A 16507-nucleotide genomic window follows, 5' to 3' on the forward strand; every position below is an offset into this window, starting at 1 on the left:
TGGGACTACAGGCGCCCGCCACTACGCCTGGCTAATTTTTTTGTATTTTTAGTAGAGACGGGGTTTCACTGTGTTAGCCAGGATGGTCTCGATCTCCTGACCTTGTGAGCCGCCCGCCTCGGCCTCCCAAAGCGCTGGGATTACAGGCGTGAGCCACCGCGCCCGGCCTTATTCAATCTTAAAAAGGAATAGGCCAGGCACGGTGGCTCACACCTGTAATCCCAGCACTTTGGGAGGCCGAGGTGGGTGAATCACAAGGTCAGGAGATCGAGACCATCCTGGTCAACATGGTGAAACCCCATCTCTATTAAAATGCAAAAAATCAGCCGGGCATAGTGGCAAGTGCCTATAGTCCCAGCTACTCAGGAGGCTGAGGTAGGGGAATTGCTTGAACCTAGGAGGTGGAGGTTGCAGTGAGCCAAGACTGCACCACTGCACTCCAGCCTGGTGACAGAGCAAGACTCCATCTCAAAAAAAATTCTTAAAAAAACCCAAAATTCTATATTAAAAAAAAAAAGGAATGAAATTCTGACATATGCTACAACATAGATGAACACTGAAGACATTATACTAAGTCAAATAAGCCAGACAGAAAAGGACAAACATTGTATGATTCCACCGATATGAGGTATCTAGAGTCTCCAAACTCAAAGAGACAGAAAATAGAATGGTGGTTCCCAGACTGGGGTAGGAGGAATTGGGGAGTTACTGTTTAATAAGTATAGAGTTTCTGTTTGGGAAGATAAAAAAGTTTTGGAGATGGATGGTGGTGATGGTTGTACAACAATGTACACTGATCAAAAAGGATATTCAGAAATAGAACTGAAATTATAATAAAACAAAATAGTCTTTTCAGAAAAATATAGTTTAAAATGTATTTATCAGGAAATAAGAAAGATTTTAAAAATGAGATAAATATCCAATTCAAGAAATTAAACAAATTGGCCAGCACGGTTACTCACATCTGTAATCCTAGCACTTTGGGAGGCCTAGGTGGGCACATCACTTGACGTCAGGAGTTTGAGACCAGCCTGGTCAACATGGTGAAACCCTATCTCTAGTAAAAATACAAAAAAGGCTGGGCATGGTGGCTTATGCCTATAATCACACCACTTTGGGAGGCTGAGGCAGGTGGATCACGAGGTCAGGAGTTCAAGACCAGCCTGGCTAACATGGTGAAACCTTGTCTCTACTAAAAATACAAAAATTAGCTGGGCTTAGTGGCACACACCTCTGATCCCAGCTACTCAGGAGGTTGAGGCAGGAGAATTGATTGAACCAGGACCTGGGAGGCAGAGATAGCAGTGAGCCAAGGTCACACCACTGCACTCCAGACTGGACTACAAGGTCGTGCCACTGCACTCCAGACTCGACTACACAGCCAGACTCTGTCTCAAACAAACAAACAAACATGAATAAAATAAAATTAAATTAAATTTAAAAAAATACAAAAAAATGAGCCAGGTATGGTGGTGCACACGGTAATTCCAGCTCTTCAGGAGGCTGAGGCAGAAGAATCACTTCAGCCTGGGAGGCAGAGGTTGCAGTAGGCTGAGATCAGGACACTACACTCCAGCTTGGGTGATAGAGCGAAACTCCGTCTCAAAAAAAAAAAAATAAAATAAAATAAAATAAAATAAAATAAAATAAAATAAATAAATAAATAAATAAATGGTGCTGTAATCCCAGTACTTTGGGAGGCTGAGGTGGGTGGATCACTTGAGGTCAGGAGTTCAAGAACAGCCTGGCCAACATAGTGAAGCCCCGTCTCTACTAAAAATTTAAAAATTAGGCAGGCGTGGAGGCAGGCACCTGTTAACCCAGCTACTTGGGTGGGTAAGGCAGGAGAATCGTTTGAACCCGGGAGGCAGAGGTTGCAGTGAGCTGAGATCACGCCATTGCACTCTAGCCTGGATGAGAGTGAGACTCTGCCTCAAATAAATAAATAAATAAATACCTACCAAAAACCTGCAAATGGTATACCACACAACAAAACTTCAGCCATATTTCCTTTAAGACTGGGAACAAAACAAAGATTCCTACTAGTCCTATTATTGCTTCACTCAGTCTGGAAGTTCTTCAATGCTCTATGAACAGAAAATGGAATAAGAGGTGGGAAGACTGGAAGGAGTAAGATAAAGTGGTCATTTTTCATAGATAATATGATTATCTACCTAAGAAAACCAACAAAAAAATCACACAGTAGTAATGAAGTTCAGCCGGGGTATGATATCCAAGATCAACTTTAAAAAATGGCAGTTCACGAGAATAACCAGAAATAATCCATTATAAATATGATTAAAAATAAAGTTTGGGCATGGTGGCTTGTGCCTGTAATTCGGGAGGCCGAGGCTGAGGTCAGGAGTTCGAGACCAGCCTGGCCAATATGGTGAAACCCCATCTCCATTAAAAATACAAAATTTAGTCTGGCGTGGTGACATGTGCCTGTAATCCCAGCTACTCGGGAGGCTGACACAGGAGAATTGCTTGAATCTGGGAAGCGGAGGTTGTAGCGAGCCGAGATCGCAATATTGCACTCTAGCCTAGGGGATAGAGTGAGACTGCGTCTCCAAAAAATAACAAAATAAAAACTAAAAAAATAAGGGCCGGGCACAGTGGCTCACACCTATAATCCTAGCACTTTGGGAGGCCAAAGCAGGCAGATCACCTGGGGTCAGGAGTTCAAGACCAGCCTCGTCAACATGGTGAAACCCTGTCTCTACTAAATATATAATAATTAGCTTAGTGTGGTGGCATGTGCCTGTAATCCCAGCTACTTGGGAGGCTGAGGCAGGAGAACTGCTGGAACCCAGGAGGCGGAGGCTGCAGTGAGCCAAGACAGTGCCATTGCACTCTAGCCTGGGTGACAGAGCGAGACTCTAAAAAAAAAAAAAAAAAAAAAAAAGATTAAAAATAAGATACCATCACAGGCTGGGTGCACTGGCTCACGCCTATAATCCTAGCACTTTGGAAGGCCGAGGCGGGTGGATCATCTGAGGTCAGGAGTTTGAGACCAGCCTGGCCAACATGATGAAACTCTGTCTCTACTAAAAATACAAAAAAATTAGCTGGGTGTGATGGTGGGCGCCTGTAATCCCAGCTACTTGGGAGGCTGAGGCAGGAGAATCGCTGGAACCCAGGAGGCGGAGGCTACAGTGAGCCAAGATCGTGCCATTGTACTCCAGCCTGGGCAACAAGAGCAAAACTCTGTCTCAAAAGAAAAAAAAAAATACCATCACAGTAACAACACAAACTCTAAAGTTTCTAGGAATTAACAACTTAGGCAAGAAAATAAGACATCTATTGAGAAAAATGTAAAAATTTAATAAAACACACAGAAAATAATCTGAATAAGTGGAATCTATTTACATTCTTGGAAGGAATAATTAATATTATAAAATGGACCATTCTTCCCAATTAGCCTATATGTTTAATGTAATCTCAATAAAAATTCAAGTTGAATTTTTTAGAAACTCAAAAACTTTAAAGGCCCACAAATAGTTAAAGTCAACCTTCAAAAAAAAAAAAGAGAATTTGTCTTATTGGGTGTTGAGATATAGTACAGATATCACTATAGTAATAAAAACATTGTAGTGTTTACAAAAGAGCAGACAATCAGACCAATGGACAGAGAATGCAGAGACAAACTATGTGCAGAAGGAAGCAATATGTGATAAAGTTAGCAAGAGAAATCAATTCAGAAAGGACAGACTGTTTAGTAAATGATTTTGAGAAATATGCAGAATTTCTCCATATTTAGATCCCTACCTAAGACTGTACAGAAAGACAGTTTGTATGTGAATTAGCGATCTATTAGATTGAAGGCAAAATTATAAAGTTAATAGGGAAAAAGCAGTAGATCTCTGTGACTTAGGAGCAGGAATAGATTTCCTAAATGGAACTTCAAACTCCACAGCAAAAAAGTGAAGAATCTGATTACATGGAACTTAAGAATGTCTATTCAACAAAGGATACAAAGACAAAGTTAACAGAATGACTCAGGACTGAAACTGACAAAGCATTAGGAACAAGAATATACAATGAAATCCTACAAACCAAATAAGAAAAGACTGAAACCCCCAAATAAAACAAGGAAAGGATATGAATGGGCAATTCCAAAAGCAGAAACCCCCAGGAATTAATAGGCACATGAAGACAAGGCCAAACTCATTAATAACCATAGCAATGCAAATTAAAGCAATGAAATACCACTCCACACTCAGTAAACTGGCAAAACTTGTAAAGGCTTGGAAATGCCATGCTGGAAAAGGCAGAAAGGCATATATAGGAACCCTTGTGCATGCTGGAGGAGGAGAGCCAGGTGCAGGCTTGCTGGGAACAATCTTCTCCTATAATACTTAGTCTCTTTAGGTTTTATGCATGATCTGAGGTGCCAGGAAGAAGGAAGCAATCTGGATGTCTACCACGTAGATTATTACAAAGTGCAATGAAGTGGGTACAGACAGAAGTTGAGGCAGCTAAAACTAACAGAGAAAACACACCCATAGCTGCATCATTTACAGAAATTAAAAAGCCAGTGCTACATATTCTAAGGTAACCCAACAAAAAAAGCATCTATATGAACCACAATGGAATGGTATCCTATGGGAGGGAGGCCAATGGGGATAAAAGGGTATAAACATATAACTCAATCATGGTAATGTGACAAGGATGAAGAAAATGACTAACTCATCCCTGTATAGGTAAGATCCAAAAATAATCCCTTCCAGTGGAAAAACTCTGACCAAGAAGATTCTCAGTCACACCATGTTGCCATTCAGCCAGGTTACCACTCAAACTTAGGAAACACCAGAAGTAAGGTCAGTACCCGAGTCTCCAGGGCGTTAATGGCCTTGGCCTGGCTGCTTCTGGCTGCCAAGAGCTGTTGTCTGGTATCCTCCAAATTCTGCTCAGCAAGTGGTTTCTGTAAGTTGAAAGAAGAGTAAAAGAAGACTGTCATTCCTCAATTGAATAAATATTTACAGATTATCTACAACATACTATGATTTGTGCTAGGCACAAGAGACATGAATACATTTTTAAAAATTCAGCTAATTGAGATATAATTCACATATCATAAAGTACACACAGATAAATTTGAAATAGTCCTTTGACCTTGAGGCTGGAACAAAAGACTAATTAAAAAATTACACAATAGAGTACAGTAAGTGTCCACAAAGAGGAAGAAGCATGGGGTGGGAGATACTCCCTGCCACAGGGCAGGTAGGCGGCTTTAGAACTCACAAGGTGGCTAGGGCTCGGGGAGCCTCCCAAGCAGGGGGATGACCAACGGCGATGTGAACAGCCTGCTACATTGAGGGAACTACAACTCCTCAGAAGCCAAAATCATGATGGGTTTAGGTCAAAAAACAAGACCAGAAAGATAGGCAAAAGGGCCAGCTCATGAGAAGCTTTTGAATGCAAAAAGGAGTTAGAACGTGATTCTGTAAGCAACATTTTTCAAAGTAGAAATTCTAGGCCGGGTGTGGTGGCTCACACCTGTAATCTCAGCACTTTGGGAGGCCGAGGCAGGCAGATCACTTGAAGTCAGGAGTTTGAGACCAGCCTGGCTAACATGATGGAATCCCATCTGTACTAAAAATACAAAAAACATTAGCTGGATGTGATGGTGGGTACCCGTAATCCCAGCTACTCAGGAGGCTGAGGCAAAAGAATTGCTTGAACCCAGGAAGTGGAGGTTGCAGCGAGTGGAGATTGCACCACTGAACTCTAGTCTGGGTGACAGAGTGAGATTCTATCTTTAAAAAAAAAAAAAAGGGGGACCAGGAGCGGTGGCTCACACCTGTAATCCCAGCACCTTGGGAGGCCGAGGTGGGCAGATCACGAGGTCAGGAGTTTGAGACCAGTCTGCCCAACATGGTGAAACCCTGTCTCCACTAAAAATAAAAAATTAGCCGGGTGTGGTGGCGTGCACCTGTAGTCCCAGCTACTTGGGAGGCTGAGGCAGGAAAATTGCTTGAACCTGGGAAGTGGAGATTGCAGTAAGCTGAGATCACGCCACTGCACTCTAGCCTAGGCAACAGAGTGAGACTCCATCTCAGAAAAAAGAAAGAAAGAAAGAAAGAAAACAAAATGTAGAAGTTCTAAATGCTGGCATTAGACTTAGCTGAGAGAGCTGTTACTGAGATAGTTGTTAATCTCAGCTAGTTGTACAGATTTGAGGCCTTGCTCCAAGCCTAAGGAAATCAGAATTTCTGAGGGTAGGGCCAGAGATATATACTTTATGTATTTACTTATTTATTATTTTTGAGATGGAATTTCGCTCTTGTCACAAAGGCTGGAAAGTAGTGGTGCAATCTTGGCTCACTGCAATCTCCGCCTCCTGGGTTCAAGTGATTCTCCTGCTTCAGCCTCCTGAGTAGCTGGAATTACAGGCACCTGCCACCATGCCCGGCTAATTTTTTTTTTTTTTTTTTTTTTGAGACGGAGTCTCGCTCTGTCACCAGGCTGCAGTGCAGTGGCATGATCTTGGCTCACTGCAACCTCCGCCTCCCAGGTTCAAGCAATTCTCCTGCCTCAGCCTCCCGAGTAGCTGGGACTACAGGCATATGCCACCACGCCCAGCTAATTTTTGTATTTTTAGTAGAGATGGGCTTTCACCATATTGGCCAGGATGGTCTCAATCTCCATCTGGCTCAATCTGACCTTGTGATCCGCCCACCTCGGCCTCCCAAAGTGCTGGGATTATAGGCGTGAGCCACCGCGTCTGGCCTAATTTTTGTATTTTTAATAGAGGCGGGGTTTTGCCATGTTGGCCAGGCTGGTCTTGAACTCCTGACCTCAGGCAGTGCTGGTATTACAGGTGTGAGCCACCACACCTGGCCTAGAGATATATACTTTAAACAAACTTCCCAAGTAATTTTTATGCACATTAAACTGTATACTAATGATGATGGCACAATAATAATATTGATCAAGGTAACAGCTGACATACATTGAGACCCAACTATGTTCCAGTTATCATTCTAAGCACTTTACATATTGTAACTTATTTAACCCTAACAACAATTCTGAGTTTAGTAGTATAATAAAACCAATTTTACTGGGGAAGAAACAAACACAAAGAGATTAAATTACTTGCTCTAAGTCAGGCGTCCCCAACCCTTGGGCCACAGACCCTGTGGCCTGTTAGGAACCAGGCCGCACAGGAGGAGGTGAGCAGTGAGTAAGCATTACCGCCTGAGATCCGCCTCCAGTCAGAGCAGTGGTAGTGTTAGATAGCAGTGTGAACCCTATCGTGAACTGCGCATGTGAGGGATCCAGGTTGCACACTCCTTATGAGAATCTAAAGGTCACGATGATCTGAGGTCGAACAGTTTCATTCTGAAACCACCCCCTCATCGTCCCCTACCCGACTCCATCTGTGGAAAAACCGTCTTTCATGAAACCAGTCCCTGGTGCCAAAAGGGTTGGGGACTGCTGCTCTAAGTCACAGCTAGTAAGTAGAAGAGGCAAAATACAAGCATGGGCAGTCTGATTCTAGAAATCAATTTACTCCCTAGAACCCACATTACATTTACTGTAGACTGTTGAAGGGAATTGTAGAAGATGTTTAAGAGAGCGATATGGTCACCAGGGCTGATTAGGAGGATCAGTTTGGCAGTAAGCATGGAAGACTGTGTCAGAGGGTGAAGGAAGAGAGACTGATGTTGGGTAGGCCAATCTGGAGACTTCTAACATAGACTAAGCTAGATTTGCTGGAAATCCTGAAGTACAACCAGTGGCAGTGGAGATGGAGGTATTTAGTTGAAACTGACTGAAGAAAGAAAGGGAGGGTCTAATCTAGGAGGAGCCCCATGGCCTTGGCTTTGTCACCTTTGTCATGGTGTGGCCAATCATTGGAACAGAAAGAGACGGAAGAGCAGAACATGTGCAGACAAAAGCTAAGCCTGATGAGAACGTTCACCCGCACCACTGGGCAAGAGGCCAGTCTGCACAATAGCCTCCCTCAGGAAGGAGAGAATGCTGCCCAAGGTAATTCTTGCTCATGCCAAGGGGTAGATGTAGCTATTTTCCTTGGCCACTGCAGAGTACAAAATGGTGGGGAAGAAGGCAGTGCAGAAAGACAAGGCAGCCCAAGTGGCGGAAATCACTAGGTGTGGTTTATTGGTGATGAGATGCTATCTGTTTGTATGTATCTCTGAATACAGCTCTCCCTTTCCCTGAGAAAAGCATGTCACCCACAGGGGACATAAGGCTCTTTCTGATGTAAGCAGGACAAGACAAAGTTGGAGACAGTTCTCTTGTTACCATGCTGTTTGCTGGCCCTACAGCTCTGAAACTCTAGGGTTTGTGAAGTCACCAGAATCAACCCTGCCTTTCTAACACCAGACAGTCCAAAGAGAACAGAAGTTACCTCTTTCAGGAGTTCTTGCACATGTTCTTCTCCTGATAAGTTCTGTTCTAGTCTCTTCTCCAAGGATGCGACCTTCTCTTGCAAATGTATGATAATGTCTTCTTTCTCTTGAGTTTCAGCAGTGACCTGCAGGTGAAAGCAGAGATCACTTTATACTGTAAGCCCTCTCTTCCTTCCTTCCTGCTTTCTCTCGGGCCATCACATTTTCCTGCAATTCTGTCCTCAACTGTATCCTAGAAGAACAAACAGCTAAGAGATCTTCCCTGAAACTGGGACACAGAAAATGCAAGATTAGAATCTGGCAAAACTCAGGAATCCAGCTCAGACCTAGTGCAACAAGAAGCAAACACTCTTCCCAATTAAACAACTGACGGTCTGGAACAAAGGAATTACTTACCTGGTAGAGGCAGCAGAACTAACTCCACCCAAGAAGCACCTAGCCTGCCCTGCAATGACCTATGGAACAATGCTCCCGAAAGCTGAGGGGCTGGATAAAGCAGTGATAGTGCTGATGTAGTGGCTTAAAGGCTAAAGAGAGAACTTCTGAAATGATGAGATTCACTTGGCTCACAGCACAGGGACCACAGCAGAGCTGCCATGCCTCTCACACCTTGGCTCTAGACCAACAGCTGCCCATTTTATTTCAGTCTCTCTCTCTCTCTTTTTTTTTTTTGAGACAAGAGTGTCGTTCTGTAGCCCAGGCTGGAGTGCAGTGGCACAATCTCGGCTCACTGCAACCTCCGCCTCTCAGCTTCATGCCATTCTCCTGCCTCAGCCTCCCGAGTAGCTGGGACTACAGGCGCCTGCCACCATGCCTGGCTAATTTTTTGTATTTTTAGTAGAGACAGGGTTTCACCATGTTAGCCAGGATGGTCTTGATCTCCTGACCTCATGATTCACCTGCCTCGGCCTCCCAAAGTACTAGGATTACAGGTGTGAGCCACTGCACCCTGCCAGTCTATCTCTTTAGCTATGATGGTAGTGGTGATAGTGGCAGGTTGGGACTAACTTGGTTCCATTTACTACTACTAATCTTCAACTGCTGCTTGTATTAGTCCATTCTCACACTGTTATAAAGAATACCTGAGACTGGGTAATTTATAAAGGAAAGAAGTTTAACTGACTCACAGTTCCACATGGCTGGGAGGCCTCATGAAACTTAAAAGCATGGCAGAAGAAGGGGAAGCAAGGTACGTCTTACATGGTGGCAGGATAGAGAAAGCAAGCGAGGGGGGAAGTGCCATACTATAAAACCATCAGGTCTCATGAGAACTCACTCACTATCACAAGAACAGCAAGGGAGAAATCTGCCTCCATGATCCAATCACCTCCCACCAGGTCCCTCCCTTGACATGTGGGGATTACAATTTAAGATGAGATTTGGGTGGGGACACAGAGCCTAACCATATCACTGTTCAATGTCAAAGCAGAGTTCTTACCTCCCCATTGAGGATGCCCATTCTTCCCCAGAAAAGGTTGTATGGCAACAAAAATCTCACTGTGAAGACTTGTACCTCTTTACATATACTCTGTTCCCTCAAATTCCCTTATCTTACACTTCTGTTGCTCCATCTCAAGCCATAAACTTTCATGTTCAGTTGTAACTTGGCCAATCTCTCCTCAGAATAAGATGCAGCAACCAGGCTGAAGGGTTTTGGGAAAAAATATTTGTCATTCTGAATTCTCACAGGTGGACAACAGAGATAGTGGAGGGCAAGTCTGAAGAGTAGATTTATGACCCCACAATTCAATAAGCTTTCATCAAGCCTCAACTCTATCTGCTGTTTTCTGAGGATACAATCAGACATAATTCCAGCATGGAGGCTGGTGGTAGAGACAGACACACAACTAATTACAAAACAATACAATTGTGCTTCAACAGAGGGACATACACGGGGCTATGAGATATCAGATGCAAGAGGGATTAACTGGGAGAATCAGATCAGGCCTCCTGAATGGGCAAGTCCAGGTGAAAGAGGGTGGAAGAGGAACAGGCATTCTGCATAAAGGGCAGCACATGCAAAGAGGTAACAGACAAGTCCTGCAAGGCTAGAGGCTGGGTGAGGAGGAAAGAACAGCTGAACACAACTCCCAGGTCTGTGACTCAGCCACCTGGGCAAATGGTAACATCATGCAAGGCAGATAACACAGGAGAGAAGGCGAGTTTGATAGGAAAAAAAAAAAAACCAGTTTTGGCCATGTTGACCCATCTTTATGGGTCTCTTATTAATAATGTTAACACTAGCAATAGTAATAATTGTAATATAGCAGCAGCAGCTATAACAAGATTGCAGCAGAATCTTGAAAAAGCATAACTGTAGGCTAGGTGCGGTGGCTCACACCTGTAATCCCTGCACTTTGGGAGGCCGAGGTGGGTGGATCACGAGGTCAGGAGATCAAGACCATCCTGGCTAACATGGTGAAACCTCATCTCTACTAAAAATACAAAAACAAAATTAGCCGGGCGTGGTGGCGGGCACCTGTAGTCCCAGCTACTCGGGAGGCTAAGGCGGGAGAATGGCTTGAACCTGGGAGGCGGAGCTTGCAGTGAGCCGAGATAGCGCCACTGCACTCCAGCCTGGGCAACAGAGCAACACTCCGTACCACAAAAAAAAAAAAAAAAAAAAAAGAAAAAGAAAAAGAAAAAGAAAAAGAAAAAGAATAACGGTTGATATAAGAGTTGGAGAACTAACATTACCCAATTTCAACTCTAAAGTGACATTGATCAAGACAGTGTGGTAATAGCGTAAAGACAGACATATAGGGTCAAGTGAACGCTGCAAGCACTTTCTGTTATGTCTAGTCTGTACAAACACTATTTACCACATCCATTTACAAGGAAATTGAAGCTTAGGGACTAGCCCAAATGCACATACCTATTAGCGACAGATTAAGGATTTAAATCCAGGTCTTCCGGATCTAAAGCCTGCATTTGTTCTCCTACATATCAATCTGAATTCAAGAGGTATAGATGATCCTTTCCAGTTAAAACCGAAACAACACATCTTACACAGGTCACTGTGTTAGGCAAAGTTAGGGACAGAAAAAGAATCAGTGGCCAAGTTCCATTTATGTCTCTTGTGCAACATATTGATGTGCAACCTCCTTCTCCAGGCTGGCTGATTTACTTCAGGCCCTCTTACACCTCATGTGGACTATGGGAACACCTACCAAGTCATACTCCCTGACCCCAAACCTGCCCCTTTCCTAATGATCACCCTCTTCACCTACTCCCTACCAAGTCTGGGCCTCACAGTTATAGTCCAAGAATATGGACTGCATCAATTCTGGGTGTGTGGTCACTTGATTCAGACAGACATAAGTCTGAATCCTGGCTCTGTCATTGACTCCAGCTGTACAGTCTTGAAAAATAATTTAGCCTTTGAGGTCAGATGCTCATTACTATCACCTGTAAAATAGGAAAACAGTGTCTAACCAAAGGATAGTTGTGAGGACTCGATGAGTCCCTAACTGTAAAACACTTGAATACTGAGCTCAGGGTAAATGCTTAGCTATTCTTGTTAAATATTCACTAATGATTATTTATGGAATTTCACGTTCACTATTTACTCTATACAACTGGCCCTGTATACCTTCCCAATCTCATCTAGCAGTGTTTCCACTTCCTCTCTAAGCGCTAACCACTTACCTATCCTTTCTGTTTTCCCAACATGCCTTTTTTCCTTCATTATAAATGTATTTGTTGCACCAAGACCAGAGGCTTATGCTTGTAATCCCAGCACTGTGAGAGGCTGACGCAGGAGGCTTGCTTAAAGCCAGGAGATCAAAACCAGCCCAGGTAACAGAGGGAGATCCTCTCTCTACAAAAGTAAAAAAACTGAAAACAAAAAAGGTTGAGGTTGCGGTGAGCCGAGATCGTGCCATTGTACTCCAGCCTGGGCATCAACAGCAAAGCTTCGTCTCAAAAATAAATAAATAAATACATAAATAAAATAAATAAAGTGGCTGGGTGCGGTGGCTCACGCCTGTAATCCCAGTACTTTAGAAGGCCGAGGCACGCAGATCACGAGGTCAGGAGTTCAAGACCAGCCTGACCAATATGAGGAAACCCTGTCTCTACTAAAAATACAAAAATTAGCTGCGCATGGTGGCACGTGCCTATAGTCCCAGCTACTAGGGAGGCTGAGGCAGGAGAATCACTTGAACATGGGAGGTGGAGATTGCAGTGAGCCAAGATCACATACACTCCAGCCTGGGCGACAGAGCGAGATTCTGTCTCAAAATAAATGAATGAATGAATGAATGAATGTACTTATTTAAGCAAAAAAAAAAAAGTAAGGTGAATTTCATGAAAATATGTTAAGTGCAATACAGGTTAGGAAGAACATAAATTGGGAAGTGGAAAGATAATGGCTACAGTTGAGGAACTGCTATCTAATAGAGTAAAAAATGTGTAATTCTGAACATTGTGGGTTAAATAAAAACAAAATGAAAAGAATTAAAATTTTGTTCCCAAACTGACAGACATCTGGTACGAATAAACTAGAAAAAAATAGAAAATGCATAAATACTACCATGGATGAAGATAGGGCAGTAACTAAAAAAAGAATACAAGAAATACAATGCCAAAACATTAAACTTATAGCAAATGAACAATTATGTAGAAAAATATAAATTAACAAAAACTTAGGAAGAAACATAAAACTTAGAATTACCATTAAATAAATCTATTCAGTAATTAAAAATCTTCACACAGCCAGGCAAAGTGGCTCATGCCTGTAATCCCAGGACTTTGTGGAGGCTGAGGCAGGAGGATCGCTTGCGCCCTGGAATTCAAAACCAGCCTGGACAACATAGTGAGACTTTGTCTCTAAAAAAAAATTTTTTTTTAATTAGCCAGGTGTGGTGGTGTGAGCCTGCAGTCCCCGATATATGGGAGGCTGACGTGGGAGGATCACTTAAGCCCAGGAATTTGAGGCTGCAGTGAGCCATGATTGCACCACTGCACTCCAGCCTGGGTGACAGAGTGAGACCCTGTCTCAAAAACAAAAACAAAAACAAAAAACAAAACAAAAAAAACCACCAGCGACAAAAATTTAAATTTTGATATGTCCCTACTATATTACCATGTAATTGAGAAAAAATAAATTAGAGCTCCAGGTATCATATGAATGTTTTCCGGGAGCACAATGTTGACCATAAAAAATAAGTTTAGAAAAATACCTACAGAATGACTTCATTTTTTTTTTTTTTTTTAAAGAAGGTCCAAATCAACAGGTCTTTTATTGCATCATTTAAATATCACACGTAGGTCTTAGGAGTCATCTGGCATCTTCTTTCTGTAGCTGGATAACTCTTAGATCTTATTCATCAGCCTGCTGAACAGTTCCTTTTTCAGAGACATAGATACCATCCAAAAATTTCCTGATATCCTTGTTTTTAACTGTTGTAGCTTGCTGAATCAAAGCCACTGAATTTGAAACAAGTTCAATGTCATTTCCTTCAAGGATTAATTCATCTTTCTGGGCTTGAGATACTGAACAAGCAACACCTGGTCTCATCCGAACCCTGAGGATGTATTTTTCACCCAAGAAATTTCAGATTTCAACAAGAGACCCATGCTCCTGGATAACGACATTGATGGGGAAGTGAGCATACACAGACCTCATCTTGTAACGGAAGCCCAGTGTAACACCCTTGATCATGTTCTGTACATGACTACAAATAGTCCGAACGGTAGCCAGTTCCTTTCTGTTACCCCACCATTTGTCAACCCAAAGCCTCTTTTTTTTCTTTCCAAGAAGACTGAGTTCTACATTGATGTGATTGAAGTCCCTCCGCAGGGTTCCTCTGGGGCCCTTCACGATAACTGTGCGTCCCTTCAGAGTAATGTCAACAGTTTCTGGAATGTCGACAGTCTGATTGCTGAGAATGGTCTTCATTCTCGCAGTAGACACAGCAAAAAAAGCCAGAATGACTTCATTTATACAACATTAATAAGCATGGAAAACTAAAGAAGATATTGTTTAGGGATAAAACTGACAACATTAGAAAGCAAAGCAGACAATGAAGCAATCTCTGGATAGTACTTACTTCCAAAGGAAAAAGGAATGGGATGGAATAGTGAAGGGCACAGAGGGAACCTCAAAGATAAACACATTGTTCTTTTTCTTAACCTGAGGGATAGCTCAGAGGGCTCATTGCCTTGTTATACTTTCTATCGTACTCATATTTTATAAATATGATTTTATATATACTCAGTAAAGACAAGAAAAAAGTGAATTCCAAATTAACAATCTTCACACAATACTGGCCCATCTGTTACCCAAGCCAGAAGCCAATAAATCACCCATAAAAATACAGACTTTTGTCTTCCTCTCCTCTCATATCTGTTATATTAGTAAGTCTGTCAATATTTCTTACATTTGTCCACCCACTATTATCTTCACCACCACACTTGTCAAAGCCTCCATCATCTTATGGTCAAACAACTGCAAAAGCTTCCTAAGTGGAAGACCCTCTCAGTCTCCTAACGGCCAGAGTAATCTGTTATTCTCTCTTATTCTGCATGTCACTGGCTTTCTTCTAGTTCCTTGAATGTGCTAATCCTTTTATTTGCCTCAGAGTTTTTGTTCATGCTGTTCCCTGCCTGAAATTCTCTCTCATTATCCCTTTCTCTCCAGCCTGAGCACTGCATCAAGTGTTACTTCCTTAAGTGTTCTACAGCTCCAAGACTGGATCTGATCTGATATCTTTTAATAGGATCTCACAACATCTCGTAGTTTTCTTTTGGAACACTCATCACAGTTAGTAATTATATATGTGATTACTGATTAATGTCTGACTTCCCTTCTAGACTATAAGCATTACAAAGGCAAGAACTGTATCTATTTTGCTCACCACAATATTATGAACACCCAGCACAGAGCCCAGCACATAGTAAGGCTTAACTAATCTTTCTAGCATGAATGAAGAAACTTACTGTGACCACAGTCTGGACTTCCCTGAGCCCCATTTTTCCAATTATAAAAACAGGCCGGGCGCGGTGGCTCACGCCTGTAATCCCAGCACTTTGGGAGGCCGAGGCGGGCGGATCACAAGGTCAGGAGATCGAGACCACGGTGAAACCTCGTCTCTACTAAAAATACAAAAAATTAGCCGGGCGCGGTTGTGGGCGCCTGTAGCCCCAGCTACTCGGGAGGCTGAGGCAGGAGAATGGCGGGAACCCGGGAGGCGGAGCTTGCAGTGAGCTGAGATCCGGCCACTGCACTTCAGCCTGGGCGACAGAGCGAGACTCCGTCTCAAAAAAAAAAAAAAAAAAAAAAACAACAGATGGTTCTAATTGACATCAAAGGGTCCCTTGAATATCAAAGTTGTGGCCAGGTGCCTATAATCCCAGCACTTTGAGGGCCGAGGTGGGCAGATCACTTGAGGCCAGGAGTTCAAGTCCAGCCTGGCCAACATGGTAAAATCCTGTCTCTACTAAAAATACAAAAATTAGCTGGGCATGGTTACATGTGCCTGTAGTCCCTACTATTCAGGAGGCTGAGACGGGAGGATTGCTTGAGCCCAGGAGGTAGAGGTTGCAGTGAGCCAACATCACGCCACTGCACTCCAGCCTGGGTGACAAAGTGAAACCCTGTCTCAGAAAAAAACAAAATACAAAAACCAAAGTTGTGTGTCTATTGTCCCCCTTCTTCCACGACCCCAAATGTACTCTCTAACCTTCTGCCTTTTCTGCCTCCTGTTGTCCTCCTGATCCTTGACATTCTAGTTCCTCTAGGAAGATTTCCTTGACTCCTGGGCTGGAATGTACTTCCCCTATGGCATATATTTTGTATTTGAAAAATCTAGGGTTGAGTGTGGTGGTTCCCCTCTGTAATCCCAGCACTTTGGGAGGCTGAGGCGGGTGGACTGCTTGAGCCCAGGAGTTTGAGACTAGCCTGGGTAACGTAGCAAAACCCCATCTCTACAAATAATAATAATAATAAAAATTAGCCTGTTGTAGTGGTGTGTGTCTGTAGTCCCAGCTACTTGGGAGGCTGAGGTGGAAGGATCACTTCAGCCTGGGAGGCTGAGGCTACAGTGAGACGTTCATGCCACTGCACTCCAGCCTGGGTGAAAGAGCAAGACCGTGTCTCAAAAGAAAAGAAAAAGAAAAATCTAGTT

The 16507-nt window shown here is 43.0% G+C and overlaps 1 protein-coding gene and 1 pseudogene across 9 annotated transcripts in view; both read right to left on the minus strand.

Moving 5' to 3' along the window:
* Positions 1–16507, minus strand: part of GOLGA1 (golgin A1) — a 65633-nt gene that overhangs the window by 25728 nt on the left and 23398 nt on the right. For all 8 annotated transcript variants that reach the window (XM_009199063.3, XM_009199062.3, XM_003918813.4 and 5 more), the window contains 2 exons: positions 8378–8503; positions 4829–4924 (listed from right to left, as the gene is read on the minus strand). In XM_009199063.3, coding sequence (XP_009197327.1) covers positions 4829–4924; positions 8378–8503 — 222 coding nt within the window. The remainder of the gene's footprint in view (positions 1–4828; positions 4925–8377; positions 8504–16507) is intronic.
* LOC108584058 lies at positions 13596–14281 on the minus strand (annotated as a pseudogene). Its single transcript, XR_001898940.2, has one exon. The product of XR_001898940.2 is annotated as a 60S ribosomal protein L9 pseudogene (transcript).

The sequence above is a fragment of the Papio anubis genome, chromosome 13 (genome assembly GCF_008728515.1).
Source record: "Papio anubis isolate 15944 chromosome 13, Panubis1.0, whole genome shotgun sequence".
Taxonomy (NCBI): domain Eukaryota; kingdom Metazoa; phylum Chordata; class Mammalia; order Primates; family Cercopithecidae; genus Papio; species Papio anubis.